Consider the following 25,000-nt stretch of genomic DNA (forward strand, 5'->3'; position numbering starts at 1 on the left):
CACACACACACACACACACACACACACTCACACACACACGCAGCCACTACGGCGGTCCTGGTTCGAATCCCCCCGCCCAGAGCTGAAATAATTTCAGTATCGCTGCGCTGCGAGTCGTTCCTCCAACTCTCGTGGGTGGGGAGTTGTGTGTGTGTGTGTGCGGGTAAAGTCACAGCATTATCCATAGATCGGTTATAAACGAGCTCTGAGTTCTCTTGCGGGAGGGAAATAGCTGTCGATCACGAGTCCAACACGTGATTCAAGCCTATGATGAATATCACACACGCACACACACACACACACACACACACACACACACACACACACACACACACACACACACACACACACACACTCATGCATATGGATATGTTTTATTGTATTTGGTACTCTCGTCTTATTTTCAATTATTTAGCTGTAGTAAATAAATTACATATATCAAAACTTGATATGATAAACTGTCTTTAATCTACTGTTGTCCAGTATGACTTTTGCTTGTCCTTACTGTTTTCTACCCAACTAGTTTTTTCTCTCTTCCACTTCTAACATGTTTAAACTATTTAAACCTTAACCTAATTTTCCGCAGTGTACTGATGCATACTTTATACATTTTACACCAGTTTCATGGAACACAGAACCAAATACCTGCAATCAATAGTATCTTTATATCTTTCAGTAAAAGCTGACAGGCTAATCTACCCCCTCATTCTCTTCCCATTACTAGCAAACAATTTTGACAACTGTTATAGTATTGTGTTTATTTTGTCATGACTGTTTTGAAGCCTGCTTTCACAACTCGTATTTCACCCTGGTTATAATAATGGTACTTACAAAGGATTACAAAGGCGGAGCATGCCGACAGGAGACCTTTTGGTCCATATCTAGGACGGATGCGAACAAATCATAATAATAATATAATAATAAATAAAAACTATGATAATGTAAATAACAAATAAAATACATAGATAAATGCATACATATAGTTAAATAATAAACAAACAGGTAAATAGTAAATAATAATAAATTGACATAACTAATAATAAATGAAAATCAGACAGACAAATGATAACAAAACAAAAACAAATAATATGAAATAAATTATAATCATTACAGCATCTTGCTTAGGTGTTTATCTAAATGATTCTTAAAGCTTCGAACTGAACTATATTGCACTACCTGTGCAGGAAGTTTATTCCATTCATTAACTACACGGTTGGCAAAGTTGTTTCTACCTACTTCCAATCTATTTCCGGACAGTTTGAGACCATTGTTTCTTGTCTGATTCTTGATGGATTTCTATTTCGTTTTGGTCGGTAGTTCCTCGCATTCTTGTTTTTACACTGGGACGAGTGGAGGGCACCAGAAGTATTTGGTTGGGTGATGCAGACTTTGAGAAGTATCATTTCCTTGCCTACCATCTTTCTAAAACCACTATCACACATACGCGACTCAAACGAGTCCATTTGAGTAGAAAATAATTGCAATCTTTTATTTTTCGAATCTCCAAATGTCAAATCACATTTGCGTCATATATTTAGAATCTGAACGACAAACTAAGAGAAGTGATACCTAGACGAATATTAGATACATTGTTGAATTGTAGACTTAGGGAAATCTAGAATACTGTAAATGAAGTCGTCTTCTAGATTTTCAAATTCACAACACATGACGGGGCTTAAGCTCATCAGTACCATCACCTCCACCTAGAGGTGCGGGCCCGAGGGGCTGATATTCGGTCCGTGATCCAAAAAAATCTTTCTCAAGTTCTGTTATTTGTCGTCTCTTTTTTTCGCGAGAGAGATAACAACCGACAGCTTTTCCGGTTCTTGTACAAGATGTTGACAGAAATAGTCACACATTCTCCCAACAACGCAAACAGTTGATTTTTTTTTTTTTTTTTGGGGGGGGGAAGAGATGTTTGGATTGTATTTTTCCTTTCTTCTCTCTCTCTCTCTCTCTCTCTCTCTCTTCTCTCTCTCTCTCTCTCTCTCTCTTTTTTTTCTTTTTTTGTGGTGGGGAGAGATCTGTGGATAGTATTTTTCCTTTCTTTCTTTCTTTTCTTACTCTTTTAGAGAATCTCGAGGGAGCAAACCAATGAATTCTCCTAAAGTCAAAGTTTTGTTTTAAGTCATTTGATTCTTTATTTGTTCGTTTGTCTGTTAGGTACTTTATGGTAAGTCGGTTGGATGGATTGTAACGAAACTTTCAGAAAATGTGTATAAGGGTCATTTTGTGGCATTATTAAGGTTAGTATAAATTTGGTCAAGGTAAAAGTCTTGGTCAAGGTCACCGAAAAATTTATTATCGTTTCGTAACTACAAATTTCAATAAATAAATAAATAAGTAAATAAAGCATGAAGCACTTCAAAACAAGAATTAAATCATTTCTATAAGTACCTTATATTTTAATCATGACGCTGTGCATCATTGTATACAGTATATGAAGTGACTTATAGGCTTCACTTAGTATAAGAACTCATGACCAGTACACACACATACACACACACATGCACACACACACACACACACACACACACACACACACACACACACACACACACACACACACACACACACACACACACACACACACACACACACACACACATATATATATATATATATATATATATATATATATGTATATTAGTATATTTTGGCAGTAAATTTTCTTGTAGGCATATCTTGTTAAAGACTAGTGCTAAGTCAGTATCAACAATCTTCTTAATTGTTTTCTCCATTCTTCTTATATGTTTCATATATTCCGGAGGTAGATCTACCCCTGGAAGATAAGAAACATATAAGTAGCATAGAGAAAACAATTAAGAATATATATATATATATATATATATATATATATATATATATATATATATATATATATATATATATACAGTGTATTCAGGTTTTGGTAAATTTCCAGATTAGTACAATGTACATACCGGGATCTGAGATGAGTATCGTTAAGTAAAACTTCAGATCAGAGAGACAATGTGTCCGGACAGCTTCGAAGATTAATCGTTGGTCAGTGACGCACAGCTGCAACGCTGCACAGCTGACCTTTCGTGACCCAAGGGCAGTAACATGAATTCTTTGAAATTGGAATGTCCAAGTGTCACTTAGCAATCTTGTCATAAAACTCAATTTCATTCCTGTTGTTCTTGCGAACAACCTAGGTAGCGTATTTGTTTATCTTTTGTGTGTGTGTGTGTGTGTGTGTGTGTGTGTGTGTGTGTGTGTGTGTGTGTGTGTGTGTGTGTGTGTGTGTGTGTGTGTGTGTGTGTGTGTGTGTGTGTGTGTGTGTGTGTGTGTGTGTGTGTGTGTGTGTGTGTGTGTGTGTGTACTAGCCCTAGACAAATAGTTCGACTTACACTAGATAGGAGCCTTTATTTTTGATAAACGAATTCTAAAGTTCTGTTGCGGAATGTGATTTTATACGAGTAATGTTGACAACGCATTGGCTCGTGAATGGAAATGGAGAAGGCGAATTAATTGTAAGAATGTGAGATCTGTGTCGTTTGTAATTAATGTGCGAATCGAGAGTTATCAAAAACGTTAACGGCGAATAATTGCCAAAGTGAGTGTGTGTATTCATCACCATGGTCTTTGAGTCACGTATTGGACTCGTGATCGACAGCTATTTCCCTCCCAGAAGAGAGCTCTGAGCTCATATATGACCGATCTATGGGTAATGCTGTGACCTTACACGCACACACACACACACACACCTAACTCCCCGCCCACTAGAGTTGGTGTGTGTGTATGTGTGTGTGTGTGTGTGTGTGTGTGTGTGTGTGTGTGTGTGTGTGTGTGTGTGTGTGTGTGTGTGTGTGTGTGTGTGTGTGTGTGTGTGTGTGTGTGTGTGTGTGTCGGTGCGCGCACGTGTGTGTGTGTGCGCGGGTATTCTAAGGCTGCCTTTACACCAAGCAAATCGAATAGATTCAATTCATGAAGATTCAACACGATTCCTGAATCGTTGTGATTCGCCACACTAGTTTCAATGGAACCGTTCACACAAGGCGATTCAGGCATGATTTGAATCGACTCGATTCGCCTGACGTAATAAACGATTACATTGAAACTAGTGTCGCGAATCAACAGCACGATTCATGAATCGTCTTGATTCATCATGACTTGAATCTACGAGTATTCGATTGGTGGAAACGCAGCTTAAGTGTTGCGGCAATTAGGCTTAGTTCGTAACAATTGATTGCGTGTTGTAGCCTGATAGTTAGATTGCTAGAAGTACTTTTTTTAATCTACTGAATAGAGAGGACCCAAATGTGAATAAACCAAACCTCACAGTTGTAAAAATGGCAACGAGGAGGCCTCAGATAATAAAACACCGGGACTGGACAACATGCCAGATCAGTAGATAAAAAAAGGGTTGAGAAATATTAGATGTTAGGCCCTTTGAAGTTATGATAATATGGATAACGAGATATCAGCTGAGAGCATCTTCACGGAACGCGAAAGGAGAGAAAGATAAGACGTTTAGTTCATGTGTGAGATTAGCTTAAAAAGGCTAAAATGTTGAGATATTGAGAACTAGAAAATAATTATAACACAAACGCAGAAGACATAATGTGCGTGGAAAGAAACAGGTATTCAAATAAGAACAAACATCAGATATAAGAATATAATTAATCAAAGAATCATGGATTACCGTATTTGGAAAATATTCCATGTACAAAGAAGATAGCTTGTTTAAAGACACAAATAAAACAAGAAAAAAAAGATTATGGTTTCGCGTCCGTCTGTCTAGGGAAACAACGAAACAAATGTACTAGTAGTACATTAGCACATAAATTAGTACCAAATGTACCAAAGTTGATTTACACAGCCTTGGACTCGGTGTGTGTAATTTTTGTACAAAACGGATGTGAAATGAGAAAGCATTTTGTTATTTTCCCCACACAAAAGAAACCTGCTTCTTCTTTGAATGATATCTAAAAGTAAAATCTAGGAACCAGTTAGGTGACATAGTGACATACAAAGTGATCAACTTTATGATGGCACTGAACAACAATTTGTTGATAATTTTAAATGATTACTTGATTAATGGAGTGTATAGAAAATGATGATGCCACTAATCAAAGATAATGACGATGACAGGCGAGCTTTCCATGTTTTCGTAAACTCATGATAAGGATCATAGTTTAATGTTTGTACTCGGATTTTTTTTTTTTTTTTTTTTTTTTTTTTTTTTAGGGGAAATTGCACCAATACAAAAATGCTACCGGTTTAAAAACTAAAATAAAGCCAATGCTAAGCATAGATTTTTTTTCTCATTTTGCATCTGGATTCATTGAAAAAATATTTATATAACGGCATTATTTTCTACTGCAAGAAATCGTAAATTTCTACATGTTCCTAATCTCAAATGTTACAGCTCTTCACCGTAATAAGTTTCCCCCTTTTAGCCATTTTTTACATAATATACAAGTTATACATGTTACATGTATGCTACATCGTCATTATATTCTATTTCTCGACCATTAACAAGCTTACATACAGAAGTTAGAAAACAAGTAGCCAGTCGTGATTCCTAGAAAGAAGTCGTCAAATTTATGGAGTCTCAGGGTACGTTTATATTTATTCAACATTTCTAGACTCTTATTCTAGAAAATTGTGGAGTGTCTGATGTCATGGTAAAGGAGATAATGCACGATAATTTTCGTCCTCTGTTTGTCAATTCAGTAACGCTCAAGTTGGCCTTGTCCTAAATGGACTACACGCGTGGTACCATGGCGACCCTAATGGGATGGTCTTGCGAAGAGGAAAAAATCGCAGAGCTATAAAAATGATCAAAATTGCTTGAGTTTTTTTTTTTTTTTTTTTTTTTAAGCTTGGAGGGCCACGTGTTTTTTTTTTCACCCCCTTTACCACTGACTTAGGTCCTAAATGCATCCACTCTTTTCAAAATACGTTTATCATACATATTAGCTGCACATTTGAGCTTTATTTCGTCTGCCATAATAATAATAATAATAATAATACTAATAATGATAATGATAATGATATGATAATAATAATAATAATATAATAATATTGTAATAATATTATAATAATATTGTAATAATAATATTACAATAATAATGATAATATTATAATAATAATAATGATATAATAATATATATTATAATATGATAATGATATAATAATAATATGATAATGATACAATAATAATATGATAATGAAATGATAATGATAATAGTAGTAGAAGTAATGATTAATAAATAAAAATTAATCATTGTATGACTGATACCAAACAACACAAAGACCTGACTTATCATCACACCATTAACAGCTTCACCTCTCGCCACTTATGAGATACTGTTAATCCAACTTTCATATTGGCGTTTACAGGGTAGATCAAATTTAATCAACCAGCGAAAGGTTTCAATCTAATATAATTCGTGAAACTTGATCCTATTCTTCCTTCAAAATCATTTGGTAATAGGTGCGTTATTACACCTGCGGAACTGCTTCCACAACCAGCCAGCTCGACCCACCTAATGACATTATTCCTAAGTTTGTCCCCAACTGCGACACAATTTCCTTTGCACGGAATGTGACTTTCCTGAATCTCGCTCCATAGCGCCTAAATAACTGTTCGTCTCTTCTTCTGTCTTTTCTTTTTCGACTTTTCTGTTGTTACAGTTCTGAGCGATGACAAGGCAATGGTGCCTTTGTCAGAGGATTAAGGTAGAATTCCAAATAGTTAATGGCGTCACGAGTTGCCCCTTACGGGATTCGAACCACCATATATATGTATATATATATATATATATATATATATATATATATATATACATATATATATATAATATATATATATATACATACATATGTATATATAATATACATATATATACATATATATGTATATATATAATATATATATATGTATATATATATAATATATGTATAGGTATATGCATATAAATATATATATATGTATATATATATGTATATATATATATATGTATATATATATATGTATATATGTATGGGTCTATATATCTATGTGTGTATATATATATGTATATATACATATAGATATATATATATATATATATATTATATATATAGATATATATACAGTACTCGAGAAGGATGTACGAACGGTTAGCATATGGTTGCATTATTTGACCTTTTTTTTCTAAATGTGTGATTTCCATGCAATTTGATCGAAGAGAAGTTACGTTTTTATCCTCTACAAAATTACCAACCACATACCGTCCTACTCACTAATTGCCGACTTCAACCAAACAATGACGGTTTTTGCTAAAATGCACAATCTTTTATAAAAAAATAGCATATGGTTGCATTATTTGACCTATTTTCTTTAAAATGTGTAATTTCCGTGTAATTTGATCAAAGAAGAGTTACGCTTTTATCCTCTGCAAAATTACCGACCACAGCTACGATTCGTCCAGCCCGCCATCTATGATCACTGGTGGTATGGATCAAACCACTCTATTAAGTTTCTTACTATTGTGTTATTAGTGTAATAGATTGCATACAGTTAGATTATTTCGACTATTTTCTTTGAAATGTGTGATTTTCATGTAATTTGACCAATCGTGCATTTCAGCCAAAACCGTCGGACGGTATTCATAGCTGTGGTCGGCAATTTTGCAGAGGATAAAAACGTAACTTTTCTTTAATCAAATTACATAGAAATCACTCATTTTAAAGGAAATAGGTCAGATAATGCAAATATATGCTAATCTTTTATAAACAATCGTGCCTTTCAGCAAAAATCGTTCTTCGAGTTTGGTCGGCTATTAATGAGTCGGACGATATTCGTAGCTGTGGTCGGTAAGTTTGCAGAGGATAAAAACGTAACTTCTTTTCTATCAAATTATATGAAAATCACACATTTTAAAGAAACATATGTCAAATAATGCAATCATATGCTTTTTTTTTTTTTATATGAAATCGTGCATTTCAGCAAAAACCGTCCTTGTTCGAGTTTGGTCGGCTATGAGTGAGTCGGACGGTATTCATAGCTGTTGTCGGTAATTTTGCAGAGGATAAAAACGTAACTTTTCTTCAATCAAATTGCATGGAAATCACACATTTTAAAGAAAATAGACCAAATAATGCAACCATATGCTAATTTTTTATATAAAATTGTGCATTTTAGCAAAAATCGTTCTTGTTCGAGTTTGGTCGACTATGAGCGAGTCGGTCGGCAATTTTGCAGAGGATAAAAACGTAACTTTTCTTTGATCAAATTCCATGAAAATCACACATTTTAAAGAAAATAGGTCAAATAATGCAACCATATGGTAACTTTTTATATAAAATTGTGCATTTCAGCAAAAACCGGACGATATTTATAGTTGTCGGTAATTTTGCAGAGGATAAAAACGTAAATTCTCTTTGATCAAATTACATGGAAATCACACATTTTAAAGAAAATAGATCAAGTAATGCAACCATATGCTAATTTTTTATATGAAATTGAGCATTTCAGCAAAAACCGTCATTGTTTGGTTGAGGTCGGCAATTAGTGAGTCGGACGATATGTGGTTGGTAATTTTGTAGAGGATAAAAACGTAACTTTTCTTTGATCAAATTACATGAATATAACACACCTTAAATAAAATAGGTCAAATAATGCAACCATATGCTAATTTTTTATATGAAATTGTGCATTTCAGCAAAAACAGTCCTCAACACTCATCACTCACTCTCGCTAACCGTTCGTATATCCTTGTCGAGCACTGTATATATATATATATATATATATATATATATATATATACATATATATATATATTTATAGTGTGTGTGTGTATGAATGTATATACATGTATGTATATATATATAATATATATATATATATGCATGTGTGTATATATATATATATTATATATATATGTATATATATACACATATATGTATATGTATATATGTATATATATATATATATATATAATTGTGTGTGTGTGAAAATACATGTGTGTACATGTAAAGAAAAACAAAAAGTTGTAAGGCAAAATGTAGGCTCCGCGTCGGTGTTATATCTTGCTACCTTATGAACCGTTAAATTGGGAAAAGATTGACCGACATTTAAATTCCGAATTTTACACCTTCAACTTCCGATTGCGACATCTGCATATCAAGTTCAAATAATGATAATAATGATAATGAGAGTAGTGATAAAGATAATAATGATATTACTAGTAACATTAAAAATAAGGATAATAGTAATGATAATGATATATATATATATATATATATATATATATATATATAATATACAGTGCATACATACATTACTACATACATTGTATGTACCTAAGTACATCTTCTCTTCCACTCATTATTTTTAGATGGCGGTGAGAACATCTTCGTTTTTTTTTCTCTCTCCCTCTTTGTTCTGGAACACCACTCGCTGTACTATAGTTTCAAGACTGATGTCTAGAACTCAGAAAAAAAATACATATATTTCTTCCCATGTCCTGGTGGTATGCAATACTGTTGTAGATAAAAGCGAATGACTTTCCGCAGCGGCAATGGAATGTAGTGCAGCTGAATGTTTTAAAATTCATTTGTATAAACACCCAAACAAGTTAGCAATGTTTGTGAATTGGTTGTTTTCTTTCGTGTTTTATATCTGTGTTTGTTTGTTTCATGTATTGTTTCTTCTGTACCCGCCACTGAAATGAACCAAATAATTTTCCATTGATGGGTTCTGCTGTTATAATCCTATGTTATACATTGTTTTGACATGTTTTCTTCTATGGATTGTGTGTGTGTGTTTGTGTGTGTGTGTGTGTGTGTGTGTGTGTGTGTGTGTATGTGTATGTGTGTGCGTGTATGTGTATGTGTATTTGTGTCTGTACTTGTGTATGTGTGTGCGTGTATTTGTGTCTGTATTTGTGTACGTGTGTGTGTGTGTGTGTGTGTGTGTGTGTGTGTGTGTGTGTGTGTGTGCGTCCGTGCGTGTATGTGTTTGTGTGTATGCTTGTGTGTGTTCATGTTTGTGCGTGTGTCTATGTGTATGTATACACACTATGTTACTGTATATATATTTAGATAATTATCTTTAACTTAATTTACAGGAGGAGAGTTATATTTGTTGGGTCTTGCCTTTATCTCCATCACTAATTTTTTTTTTATTATTCATTTATGTTTATCGACAAAGACATTTCCTTATCCAGACTTCCACAAATCAGGGCACCCGTAAAGAAAACTGCTTTGTATGTGTGTATGCAACCTATTAACAAACCTCTGATTTCTACATCCCTGTATATATATATATTTCCACACGAAATAACTAATCACATTTAGATGCACGTTTCACTCCACTTTTTCCAGCTCCATGTGGATCGGAATGGAGAGGGACATGTGAGCCATCTGAAACTGACTCTGGAAAAGGAGGACAACAAGGCCCGCCTCGCCTGTCGAGTGTCCAACCCCACACTACCCCATCACGTTCTTCACAATTTCATAACTCTCAACGTCACGTGTAAGTACTATCCAGACACGAACTTAATATTTCAAGGTCAATTAATCCTAGTCAAAGAATTTAGAGTTTGTATTTATTTTAGTGAACCCGGTGGATTGTCTATAGACTAAACTCTCACTTCGTTGGATCTTCAACGACGTTTCAACTGTCCCGCCATCTTCCTCAATCTGTGCTATTTCCATCCATCTGTCTCTATCAATTCATATTCCATAAACTATATATATAAATGCATAAGAATGAAGGAGACTACAAGAAACCGTAAGGCCTACAATAGACAGTTCTATGTACATTACCACCCCACAATCTCCATCCATAAAGTTGTCTAACCATCTCTTAAAACAATTGATAGTTTCAGCGCTCACTATATGGTTACTAAGTCTATTCCATTCGTTAACCATTCTTGGTAAATCAGTTCTTGCCTATTTTCTTCTTAAATCTAAGTATATCCTATTCAAATCCATTACAGAGAGTCCTGCCCTGCTGTCTTAATATGATGACCTTACCTGTATCACCCTTGTTAAAGATCTTGACCCAGTTGAACACCTCTATTAGATCACCCCGCACTCTACGTCTTTCCAGAGAATGTAAATTAAGGTGCCTAAGCATGTTCTCGTAAGATAAATTTCTAAGCCCATGTATCATTTCGGTCAATCTCCTCTGTACTTATTCTAGTGAATTAATTATTCATTCTATAGGACGGAGATAAAAAATGTACCTCATAGTCAAGGATGGGTTTAACTAACGCCATATAGGGTTGATAACTACCTCTGCACTTTTATTTGTAACCATCCTAGCAATGAAACCTAATGCTCTGTTACCTCTGTTCCTGGCACTAATGCAATGTTTTCTGGTTTTGAGGTCAGGACTCACTAGCACTTCCAAGTCTATAAAACTACTAACTATAAGCTATGCCATTTATATGATGCTCATTATCCCTTTGAATTTTAGGGTTATATATTATTAGGGCTTTAAAAAATTGTGTTTGCTCGCGGCAATATTTTTTCATGGGTTTATCTTTATTCTTTTGTATATCTTTATATATGGTTTTGAGGTCAGGACTCACTAGCACTTCCAAGCCTATAAAACTATAGACTATAAGCTATACCATTTAAATGATACTCATTATCCCTTTAAATTTTAGGGTTAGATATTATCAGGGCTTTAAAAATTTGTGTTTGCTCTCACCAGTCATTTTTTTTTATTTATCTTTCTTCATTTGTATATATATATATATATATATATGTATATGTATTTAGTCATAACACTTATACATTTGCACACTTAATAGACGAACTAGACTTAGCTCGCACAAGATTGAATCCTGAGAACTTTGGCAATTTCCTTCACGAAGTGTAAACAAGTAATTCTGTTTCGTTCAGTGCTTAACAAGTATCGATGTGACGAGAAGTCGGGGCTCTAGTCCCCCAGCCATCATAAGCAATGACCTCAAAATCGTGAAATTAGGAAATGTGAATCGACCTGCAAGAAGAAATGCCAATGCCTGAAATAAAGGTTACACACATACACATACACACATGTACATATACACACACACACACGCTCGCATGCACATACTCATACACACGCGCGCGTGCAAATACACACACACAATATATAGATATATATACATATATATATATATAACATATATATATACTGTATATATATATATATATATATATATATAACATATATATATATATATATATATATATATATATATAATATAATATAATACACACACACCAACGCACAAAAACACATAGATCACATAGACAAATATACATTCATAATTATACATACAAATATCTACATGGATACTGACCCGCACAAAATGCATGCAATTCTACATGTACATACAGTATATATATTAAGAATGCGTATAACCTTATACACATGAACGCACACACAAACACGAAAGTATGGGTATATACACATGTATATTTTTATACATAAGCCCAAAAACACAATAACACACACATAAACAAAGCATGGTTGAGATCTAATAGTACTCAGTAAAACTATGTAATGCTCATACAGTACATCATTCCGGAATTATATTTTTCATGTTATATTTACGAATCTTATTAAGCACAGTGTTCCTTTTACATCGGTTCCATTTCTTTATATGTGAAGTATGAAAAGACACTGCTTCTGACCCAGGGCAGTGGGCAAGATGCAGGGATGACCCGTCATCCAGGAGGTGCCAAGATAAGAGGGTGGAGGGGAGTGGAGTATGTTAGGGATGGAATGGGTAGGAGTGGTTTTTATGCCTTTGTTTTTTGGCTACCTCCCTTGTAGGGGGGGGGAGCCTTTGGTATGTGTGTGTGTGTGTGTGAGTGCGTATAAAAGGAGGGAGTAGAAATGGACTAAAGAGCTTGCTGGAATAATTGTTTGAGTTTCATAGATCAGTTTTGCAACGATTCCAGATAACTTACTCGAAGGTACATCCCCGCATGTATTTTCATATTTATCTTTTGGAATTACTTTGTTTCTTCTCTCAAGCCAAGTCTTACACAAAGGAGCACCTGTAAGCACTTAGAAAGGCTCTTTCAGTTGTCCTGTAACCATATTTACCTAGATTTAAAGTTCCTTTGATAATATAGAATGCTTTATTCATTTTACTGGATCTAACGATCTCAAGGCAACATTAACCTCTTTTGTGCCTAGTATCACTAACTGGTTCTGTTAGTTTCTGTTGTTATCAGGCTAGTTAACTCAACTTGGTTAATTTGTCCCAGTTAATTTCTTCCTTTAACTACAGCAATGGTTCTATAAGGTTTAGGAATACTGAAGTTTGGCTTCACTATCACAGATTTTTTTTTTTTATAATTTTCATAAGTTTATGAATAAGAGAATGTTTTAGCACGTGCTCCAATTTCACCTGATAATTTAGAAAAACGAGTGTAGCTTGAAGAAATCGTGCTTTGCCTACTCAAGGGAAATTTAAAGCTCTTCAGATATGCCTTGATGGGTGAAGTTTGCAACTATTGAGCTATTTGTTGATGGGTAAAGTTTGGAACATTTGTGCCGTTTCTTGATCGACTTAACTGCAGAGACCGTCGCTTCCAGGCTGTCTCTAAGGTCTACATTACATGGAATCTTAAAATTCTCTTTGGTTAATTTTCTTCCATCGGCTGTTAACCCCACACCGTTGACTCGTTCCATCAACATCAAAGACACTCAGACGCACACTCACACGTACATACATTAGGGGTGTGAAAGCTTTAAGAGATCATGAGAACAAACTGAGAAATGACTGAAGTCTAAAGTATGTAAAGAAATATTGTTTTCAGTACAGACGCATAAATACTTGAAAAATCTTAAAGCTTAAAGGTGACACAGCCTAAGCTGGAACAATGCATGAATTCAAATCGAAGTATGGCAATTGGAAAATAGGAACAATACGTGAATTTGAAGCTAAGGATGATGAATTAGTGAGTAAAAGACAGAACCCCACAAGGGTTGCCCCTTACCGTCGTGCCATATCCTCTTGGACTTCGGCAACCATGGAGCGCCACCGTTCACGGCCCCAAGTTACTTGTAACATCTGTGCTGGTTTGAGTTGTTTTCCCGTCGCCCTCATCAGCCCGTCCATATACTTCTCCCTCTGCTTTCCTCTTGCTCTCCTTCCCTCCACCTTTCCTGTATACTACAATAAGATAAATACATACTCACACATCTTCACCTCTTCATCTTCTGTAGCCTACCATAGAATTATTCCCTCTTTTTCAGTGATAAAATTTCCCATGTGGCACTTTATTTTACATTCTACGGATCCCAGATCCCTGTTATCACTTAAAAAGATTCAATTAGGGCTAGTTGGCCAGTGCCGCCTCTAGCATTGTCCTCCCTTTCATCAACTTTCATCAACTGATGTCCATGCAATATTTACTTCTTCCGTGATGTCCATGATATCCGTGATATCCGTGATGTCTATGCAATGTTTGCTTCTTACGTGAACGGAAACCCATTTCACGCGTCGAAGTCGCTCGTCTCTCCGAATGATTATGAGTAAAGCGAAGTCTAGTGCTTCCTATCTCAGCAACCCTTTATTTCTTAATAACACTCGTCAACCTCAACTAGTCAATTTCTTACTACCACTCGTCAACCTCAGCATCAATTTCTTACTAACACTCGTCAACCTCTCTCCTTCATCGCTGTGTTCATGGTTGATGTTAAGGTATCTGTATCCTTAATCCTTAGAAGCCCGAACAATACTCTGAAAATTCTATTCAGATTGTTCTGTAAAGAGTTTTTGCAAAAGGCAATGTGTGTTCTCACTACTTTTGTACTGGAAGGTTCTGGAACTCCTTCCGTTCCAGAGTCTTCTCAACGACACGTGGCTTGGGATTTTTACAAAAAAAGATATATCAAGACATCTGACTTCTTCAGACGCTTTACAGTTGATAATCTATCCTCTCTTTCTATCTCCCTTCCAGAGTTATTTCTCTTTTCCTCGTGAATATATTTCTCTGTCTCTGTCTCTCTCTCTCTCTCACTTTCTCTCTCTCTCTCTCTCTCTCTCTCTCTCTCTCTCTCTCTCTCTCTCTCTCTCTCTCTCTCTCTCTCTCTCTCTCTCTCTCTCTCTCTCTCTCTCTCTCTCTTTTTTTTCTCTCTCTTTCTCTGTCTGTCGCTTTTTCTATCTATCTATCTATCTGTCTGTCTATCTATCTATCTCTCTATCTACCTATCTATTTTAAATACCTTTTTTGTAGAATGCATAAGGAAGAGGAAAAAAAAAAAAGGAAATAGAAAGTAGAATCTCTGCAAACAAGTACAAAATGAATACGAATAAAAGAGAAAGTAGCAGGGTTAATAAATAACAGTGGGTTTACAATAAATGCATGCGGAGCATTGAGGATAAAAAAATAAAAAAATAAAAAAAATAAAGAAATAAATAAACTGACTTGCAGACTCGGGTGTTGAAACTGGAGCATAACCATCAAGGGAAACGTGGGGTACGAAGAGAGAGTGAGAGTGACGCAGATTTTTTTTTCTTTTCTTTTCTTATTTTAAGAGACAAACATTGCAACGCTGCTGCTGTTTGTTCACAAAGATAATCGCGTTACTTTACTTGGCCCTTGTACTAGTAATATCTAGGCTAAATCAACGACAGGCGCTGAGAAAAATAGAAGAGTTTCACGCTAATTAGCTGTGCATCAGACACTGGAAGCTTCTTCCTTTGTTCAGGGCAAGGGGGAAGGAGTCTCAAAGGGGAGGAAAGAGTAAATATCACGTTTAATAAGTCCATCACGTGATTCGTTGTTTCATTTGAAGACAAGCTACCTTTTCTCTTTCCTTTTCTTAAGCCTAGGTATGAATTTGTGGTACTAAGGGTGATAGACCTCCCATCTCTGGGATCAGATCATTGCAGAATATATACATATACATATATGCATATATATATATATATATGTATATATATGTATATATATATATATATATATGTATATATCGATAATTTTTATGACAGTTACATGCAGGGTTCGAACCCGCTATACTCGGCTATCCGTAAATTACCTGTACGGTGCCCTAGACCACTACACCACAGATGTAGTATTGTATTGGTCTAAGGGCACCGTACAGGTAATTTACGGATAACCGAGTATAGCGGGTTCGAACCCTGCATGCAACTGTCATAAAAATTATCGGTTTGATGTCGCTGCCATTAGCGTATTTCTCTCTCATATATATATATATACATATATATATACATACATATATATATATATATTATATATATATATATATATGTACTGTATATATATATATATATGTACTGTATATATATATATAAATATATATATATATATATATGACCTGAATAGAATCATCAGTGACGGTGATGTCGATCAAATAATTTCGACTCTTGAAGGTGTGTGAAAAGTATGTTTGCTTGATAACTGCAATTTTGGGATTTTATCAGTGTAAAATCGAATACAATAACAAAATTAGTTTTGATCAAAATTTTCTCTTGCTATGCGATGCTAAGTAAAGTATGCAATACGAACTTTAAACAAACTTTTGACAAACTTTGAAAGAAAAAGTACTATTTTGACTCAATTATAAAATATATAGACAGCGTTCTTTATGTATGATCTGTGTGAATATATATATTTGAAATATCCTAAAGAAAAACACTGTTTCATCACATACTTGAAAGTATGCATGTCATGTGACAAATTTTCAACAACCGTTTGTATAACATTTGCTTCGGGGGGGGGGTTCCTGGCTCAATCTTCTTAGTTTCAATCATCTCCAGTCATAAAGAAACACTAAATACTTATGACTTCTATCTCTCCTTTCTGCAACCTTCCTTAAATTCTTTGCCACGTCTGTTATTCCACGTCTTTGGTGTTTATTGTTGTCAAAATACGAAATCCTTTTTTCCTTGGATACCACATTTTTTATGCAGCCCGAAGGGATTTCTCCCCGTCTTCTCTTTTTTCTGCATGAGGGGACGGAGAGGGAGGATCGCCGATTAAATGAAGCGGCTTTGCTGTGAAAGTGCTGTGTCTTGCTACATTGCGTCTGACTCAGGGCAGTGGGCGAGATGCAGGGATGACCCGGCACCAAGGAGGAACCAAAAAAAGAGGGAGGGAGGGAGGGGTGGTGAATGGGAGTGGAGTATGTGGGGATGAAATGGGTGGGAGTGGATGTATGCCTTTGACTTTGGCTACCTCCCTTGTAAGGGAGAAAAAAGCCCTTGGTATATGTATATGTTTGTACCACTTCTTTGTATTATAATGAACGATGTTACAGTGAAAATGTCTACAACTTGACAGTCCTTATCCTTATATCCTTTAAGCCTTCCGTCTTTCCCTATGATTCCATCGATGATTAATCATATTTACCATTTTTTTATAATATCTTGGATCTTCCTCTCATGTCCTTTTCCACACATGACTGCTTCGTCCTCATTGTGTTTCTTTTTTCGCTTATTATGTGATTCTTCATGCATGATTATTAGAAATATTGACAGCATCCGTTTCGTAACACATTTCAAATATCTACAGAAAAATCTATAGTCTTTATTATACGCTTTTTGAAAATCTATGAACAACACATGTATCTTACTGATTTGGTGTATGTGATACAAATACTTTCTTTTGTATATAATTTTTATCCTCTTTCTTTGTGTTCTTCTTTACTCAATGAAAAAATTACCTATTATCTTACTAAAATCAACATGCTTAAAGTATATATTCCTTTAGAATTGTTGTATTCTACGTCATACATACACGAACACACACACACGCATACACACACACATGCACACACATACACACACACACACACACACACACACACACACACACACACACACACACACACACACACACACACACACACAAACACGCACACACGTAAACAACTTGTTTGTATAGTTGATAGTGTCTTGGCTTACCACTCGGGAGAACCGAGATCAAATCCCTCTCAAAGCTTGATAGCCATCTGTCTCTCCCTTGAGCAAGGGAATGAGATGCGAGCGTATGGTGTGTGTAAGGTCACAACATTACCCATAAATCAGGTCATACGAGCTGTGAAGCTATCATCCGGATGGGTAATGGCTGCACACACACACACACACACACACACACACACACACACACACACACACACACACACACACACACACACACACACACACACACACACACACACACACACACACACACATACTCGTACACATACACACATACTCGTACACACACAAACACACACACACACACACACACACACACACACACACACACACACACACACACACACACACAGCGAGAGAGAGAGAGATAGAGAGAGAGAGAGAGAGAGAGAGAGAGAGAGAGAGAGAGAGAGAGAGAGAGAAAGAAATGAAGGGAAAGGGAATAATTTGAGACGGTAAAATGGGAGAAAGTCGGGAGGCGAGATGAAAGCCAAATTTTTCATCGATGACTGACCGTCCACCATTACACAACGACAGCATTATTGATCTTAGATTAACCGTTCTCTTTGTCCATAGACTATCACAGACAGTGTAATTATGAGTGGTCTATGATAAACTCGACACATAATAGTAAAACATATTGTGGCTGGCTTCCCGTTGCAGCTCTATTTACAGAGAATTTTACTGGTAATCACGACACATTTTCTTTTATTTTTTCTATTCAGATTAAGCAGGTTATGCTCGTAATAAATCATGACTGTTTGGAAAGAAAAATGAACAGTAAAGTAAAAAGAAATCGTGGTACAAAGTTCTTTGTTGACACTTTCCTGAAGTCAAATAGATTCATGTAGAATTTATTTTTCATAAGTATATAAAAATATAATTGGCAACATATTTTTGGTGAGGTTTTAACTAGAAAAGCCAGCTTTAATGTCTAACTGTTGTTAGACTGTTTCTAGCTCAAATTACTCTAAGAGTTTTGTGGTATGAATTGCATTGATTTTCAAATTTCAAATTTTCAAATTTCAAAATTTCAAATTTTAAGTTTTCAAATTTCAAATCTTAAGTTTTCAAATTTCAAATTTTCAAATTTCAATTTTTCAAATTTTCAAATTTTCAAATTTTCAAATTTTCAAAAATTCAAATTTAAAATTTTCAAATTTCAAAATTTCATATTTCAAATATCAAATCCCCGATTCAAATATATGACTAATCAGATCATTCTAATAGTTACGATGAAGAAAAACATCAATATAGCAAATGATAGCATCATTTTAATGAAGTATAAAAAATTACAAAGAAATACTTGTAAACTAAGTGATGGACTAGAAGAACACAATTGCTATTGTAGAATTGATAGAAAAACAAAGTATTTTTCCATTAGAAATAAGAGATATTGATTATCATATAGTCCTGTGAGAACTTGATGACGTAATTACTGTCACATCGTTTTATTTTAATGTCACCTCAGAGGACGTATAAAGTTAGAGTAAAATAAAATTATTTTTAAAAATCTATCTCTCATCTATTGATTTTTGACTGACATTCTAAACTAAGGCTAAATAACTTTATGGACTGGGATGATAGGTGGTAACGGATATGGAACTACCTAATGTAGACCATATAGTCTCTTGCAGTCTCCTCCGAGATGCTGTAATGACTGTCATTTGATATTATTTGTTTATTTGTTTTATTATCATTTGTCTGTTTATTTTTATTTGCTTGATTCTCGTTTATTATCAGCTAAATGTCAATTTATTATTATTTACTATTTACCTGTTTGTTTATTATTTAACTATACCTATGCATTCATTTATGTATTTCATTTATTATTATTTACATTATTATATTTTTTATTTGTTCATTTATTTATTTATTTACATTATATATTTTTTTTTTCATTTATTTACTTATTTATATATTTACATTATTATATATTTTTATTTGTTCATTAATTTATTTATTTAATTATTTATTTATTTATCATCATTATATTTTTTTCGCATCCGACCTAGATATGGACCAAAAGGTCTCCTGTCGGCATGCTCCGCCTTTGTAATCCTTTGTAAATGTTCAAAAGGATTCGAGTCTCCAACTGCTCCTCTCAAATCTCTTACTTAAGAAAGACACAACAGATGACACAAGTTAAAGACACAACAGATGACACAAGTTAAAGATACAACAGATGACACAAGTTAAAGACACAACGGATGACACAGGTTAAAGATACAACAGATGACACATGTTCACTACTTCAGGCTGCCTCACACATGATTACGTACATATCCACAGAAAGTTCAGCACTTGCAGAATAAAAAACATGTGCTTCTGGTGAGTTTACAATACATACGGAAGACTTCTGGCAAAGAGTCGGGGGAGCGATTGTCTGTTCCTTCCGTGTACATTAAGTCCCCAGTCACACTAATCTTACGACCTCTTTCCGACCACCGGCCACCAGGCTGATTTGTGCTGTTCATCTGTTTATGAAAAGAACTTAAGAAAATACAAATGCAATGACTAAGCTTACGACCTCTTTCCGACCACCGGCGACCAGGCTGATTTGTGCTGTTCCTCTGTTTATGAAAAGAACTCAAGACAATACAAGTGGAATGAATCTTCCCCCGTCATGAAGATGAACACGAAATAGCCACGTGGAGCTAATCATGAGAGAAACAAAAATGCCACCGTCGAAGGTGGTCGGAAACAGGTCGTAAGCTTGGAGTGACTGGGGCTTAAGTGACTTAGCAACTAAAGACTTCCAGTAACATTTCGTTAAGAATTAACTTTTCTTCATATTACTCATTAACCTTGATGAATTATTAAGTCTGACTATATTTAATTTTACTGGTGATGATATAAGCAATTTACAAATTATATTCTTGATGAGTTAAATAAGGAAATTAGCAAATGTCCTTCTTGGTGTGAAAAATGGTTAATGTGTCTTACCGTTGACGACACAGAAGCATGTTCGTGGGCACATGCAAATGTGAATTATACTTCAATAAAGTTGAAAAAGAATCGTGTCAGAAATGGAAAGCTTTGGGAATATATAAACTATCATTCTTTTTCATCAGACCTGTATAGATTGTGTTACTAACCATTTTTTTTTAATTGAAAATTCGTCTTCCACTCCATCACTCTTCTCCCTCATCTCGCTAAAACTATAAATGATAGCAATTGTCCTTGTATATTTTTTGCGACACACACACACACACACACACACACACACACACACACACACACACACACACACACACACACACACACACACACACACACACACACACACACACACACACACACACACACACACACACACACACACACCTACACGCCTACCTCTTCCTGCTTTAGGGATTAAATTTTTAATCCCTATTTGCCAAGCTTTAGTCTACAGGAAATTCATAGTACAGTATAGGATCCACAAAGCAAGATTCATACAAAAGCTTCTTTTAAGAATAATTATCGATTAGTTGGATATACCATGCATAACTTACATAAAGAGGTCTTGTTGTGATGAATATGTATTGTCAATGATATTATTGTCAATAACAATATTGTCAATGACCATGCTTCCATCCATTTATAATATCAAACTATATTACCAAGTAAATTTCTATGATATCTAGAATTAACCTGACATGGGAAGCATGATAAAGGAAATACTAGAATATTTTAGATAGACATCTCATGCTTTGCAGTTTGATATTAATAGATTTGAATAAGTTCTAGCGCAGCACTTCATCGTTATACCTTTCATGGTGGTATTCTTAAAAAAAATCTTTCCTTAAATAAGCATTTCCCTTACAAGGATTTATATAAGATTTATATAAAGAAATATTTTGTTTTAGAATACCACCGTAAGAATCCGAATCTTAGGGCGGTATTCTTAAAAAAAAATCTTTCCTTATATATATTTACCTTTCAAGGATTTATATAAGGCAGTATTTTTTTTAATAATATTACCGTAAGAATCTTACGGTGGTGTTCTTAAAAAAGAAAAATCTTATACCAATATTTTCCTTCCAAGGATTTATATAAGGAAAGATTTTTTTAAGAATACCACCGTCAGCTGTCTTGCTGTGTCTTGCGACACTGCTTCTGACCCAGGGCAGTGGACAGGGTGCAGGGATGACCCGTCATTCGGGAGGTGCTAAGATAAGAGGGAGGGTGGAGTGTGGAGTGTATTCAGGGATGGAATGGGTGGGAATGAATTTATGCCTTTTTCTTTTTGGCTATCCACCTTGTAAGGGGGAAAAAGCCTTGGTATATCATCAAATTACACTACCACTATGCAGCTCAAAAGAAAAAATAAAGAAATAAAAAGACGTAAACCTGTAAATTGACTAGATTAACCCAATTAATGAACACGACGAATGATAACAGAATACGGGGATAATGAAATAGTGGAAATATAAAAGTGATGTAAATTACATGGGGAATGATAAAGAAGGAAATATGAATAGAGAGTAGATTTGGTTATTTTATTTTTATTTTATTTTATTTTATTTTTTATTTTATTTTTTCTTATTTTTTATTATTTCATTTCATTATTTTATTATATTTTATTTTATTTATTTTTTACTTTTATTTTATTTTATTTTATTTTTTATCTTTGTCTTATTTTTTTATTGTTTCATTTTATTCTATTTTATTTTTATTTTATTTATTTTTTACTTTTATTTTATTTTATTTTATTTTTTTCAAGATGGGATAATACGAGAAACCTTTCGTCCCTATCTCAGGGTTGTACGGAATGACGCGTCGAAACTGCCGTCTCCCACTACCTATGGATGCCAGCTTGATTGGCATATTGACTTTAGCTGTGATATCAGAGCGTTAACTTGCAGCACCATTTCCCAGCACGAAGGAACAGCCAATGTAAAGGCATTCTAACGCACTTTGGATCACGCTAAATTGGGTCTATTTGTAAATTATTTAATAGAGTTTCTTCCAACAAAAATGTAGAGTATGTTTAACGAACAGCGAGCGAATACACAGTTGGTATAGTCTCCGACTGTCACTACGTAGGTCCGGGTTCGAATCCTGCCCAGGGCTGAGATAATTTCAGTATCGCTGCGCTTCGAGTCGTTACTCCAACTCTCGTGTTCGGGGAGTTGTGGGTGTGGGTGTGTGTGTGTGTGTGTGTGTGTGTGTGTGTGTGTGTGTGTGTGTGTGTGTGTGTGTGTGTAAGGTCACAGCATTACCCAAAGATCGGTCATACGAGCTCTGAGCTCTCTTCCGGGAGGGAAATAGCTGTCGATCACGAGTCCAACACGTGATCCAAAGAAGACCATGGTGAACGGTGAACGTATTAGATAATGAGGTAAACACCTCGTTACAAGACTGAGGATTTCCAGGACCCTTGATCACTGTTGTTCTTTACGTATCGAGATTACGGGAAATATAATGGAATTCGGGAAATCCTTGTAATCCTTGGCAAATCCCGGCCCGACGGGATACCAGTAGAAATTTCCCCCCTGAGCCTAAAAGTCTTTCTCGCGATGCACCGGGATAATCCCGGTAGCTTGAATACGTTTCTTGGCGTTGCCAGTTAACGAGAAGAGCGGGATCCCGGTAGGATTCCCGGTATACCGGGGTCTTATATGCCTCTATGCTAAGGACAGTAGGAAATACTTACTAAGGGCTTTATTAGGCCGTCAAAACAAAAGTAATTTACTTAAGTAAAAATATAGAAATAAATAAATAAATAGTACTTACGTATACAGACACACACGCACGCGCGCGTACACGCACATACACACACACACACACACACACACACACACACACACACACACACACACACACACACACACACACACACACACACACACACACACACACACACACACACACACACACACACCAAGAGAGAGAGAGAGAGAGAGAGAGAGAGAGAGAGAGAGAGAGAGAGATGAATGAAATAGCCTGGGGTTGTAGTTTGGTCAAATGGACAAGTACCATACAGCAAGGAAAGTGTTAACTCATGGTAACCAAGTTACCAAATCCACATCAAAACAACCACCCCAACTCCCACGTCCATCCTGAATCTCCTCCCTTGAACAAACTTATTTAAAGCCCTTCTTTCGAACTGCCTCGTACAAGGCCAGGTGCGTCGCCCTATGAAAACAAATGGACTGTTACACACTTGGTCCTTGTCTTCGTCACGTTTGAGATTCTCGTAACTTTGGGAAGTACCTCTTACTCACAGAAAGTCGAAGGAGCGGTAGAGGCGGGCAGGGAAAGGAGGTAAGTGATGTGAAGGGTATATGAGTAGTGTCAAGGTAAGAGGGTTGTCGGAAGGACGAGGGGCAAAGGGTAAATGAGTGTAAGGGAAAAAAAAAAGAGGATTGGGGTAAGGAAGAAAGGGTTAGATTCTTTGACATCGGGTTTTAATGTTATATCTCTCGTGAGCTTTAATAACATAGACTTTCTTTCTTTCGTTATTTCTTTGTGTTTCTTTGTCTTTGTTTCTTCTTTTTCTTATTTTCTTTATTTCTTCCTTTTTCTTTGAAAACAGGTTTCGATGATATATCTCTCATGAGCTTTAACAACATAAACTTTCTTTCGTTATTTCTTTATGTGTTTCTGTATTCCTTTCTGTCTTTATTTTTCCTTTTTTATTTTCTTTCTTTATTTTTTCTTCCTTTCTTTTTCTTTAAAATCAGGTTTTGATGCTCGTATATCTCTCATAAGCTCTAGCAACATTATCTTTCTTTCGTTATTTCTTTGTGTTTCTGTGTTTCTTTCTTTGTTTTTCTTTTTCTTATTTTCTTTATTTCTTCCTTTCTTTTTTCTTAAATCAGGTTTTTAATGCTATTTCTCTCATAAGCATTAACATCATTTTTTTTTCGTTAATTCTTTGCGTTTCTGTCTTTTTTCTTATTTTCTTTCTTCTTTTTTTCTTCCTTTCTTTTTCTTTGAAATCAGGTTTTAATGCTATTTCTCTCATAAGCATTAACAACATAAACTTTTTTTCGTTAATTCTTTATGCGTTTCTGTCTTTTTTCTTATTTTTTTTTTCTTTTTTCTTCTTCCTTTCTTTTTCTTTGAAATCAGGTTTTAATGCTATATCTCTC

At 35.1% G+C, this 25,000-nt stretch overlaps 1 protein-coding gene across 2 annotated transcripts in view; it reads left to right on the forward strand.

Moving 5' to 3' along the window:
* LOC143029856 (uncharacterized) overlaps window positions 1–25,000 on the forward strand; it is a 454,511-nt gene that overhangs the window by 337,383 nt on the left and 92,128 nt on the right. For both annotated transcript variants that reach the window (XM_076192967.1, XM_076192968.1), the window contains exon 7: window positions 10,339–10,489. In XM_076192967.1, the coding sequence (XP_076049082.1) occupies window positions 10,339–10,489 (151 nt within the window). The remainder of the gene's footprint in view (window positions 1–10,338; window positions 10,490–25,000) is intronic.

Source organism: Oratosquilla oratoria, chromosome 11 (genome assembly GCF_046742065.1).
Source record: "Oratosquilla oratoria isolate Oo_2021 chromosome 11, ASM4674206v1, whole genome shotgun sequence".
NCBI lineage: Eukaryota > Metazoa > Arthropoda > Malacostraca > Stomatopoda > Squillidae > Oratosquilla > Oratosquilla oratoria.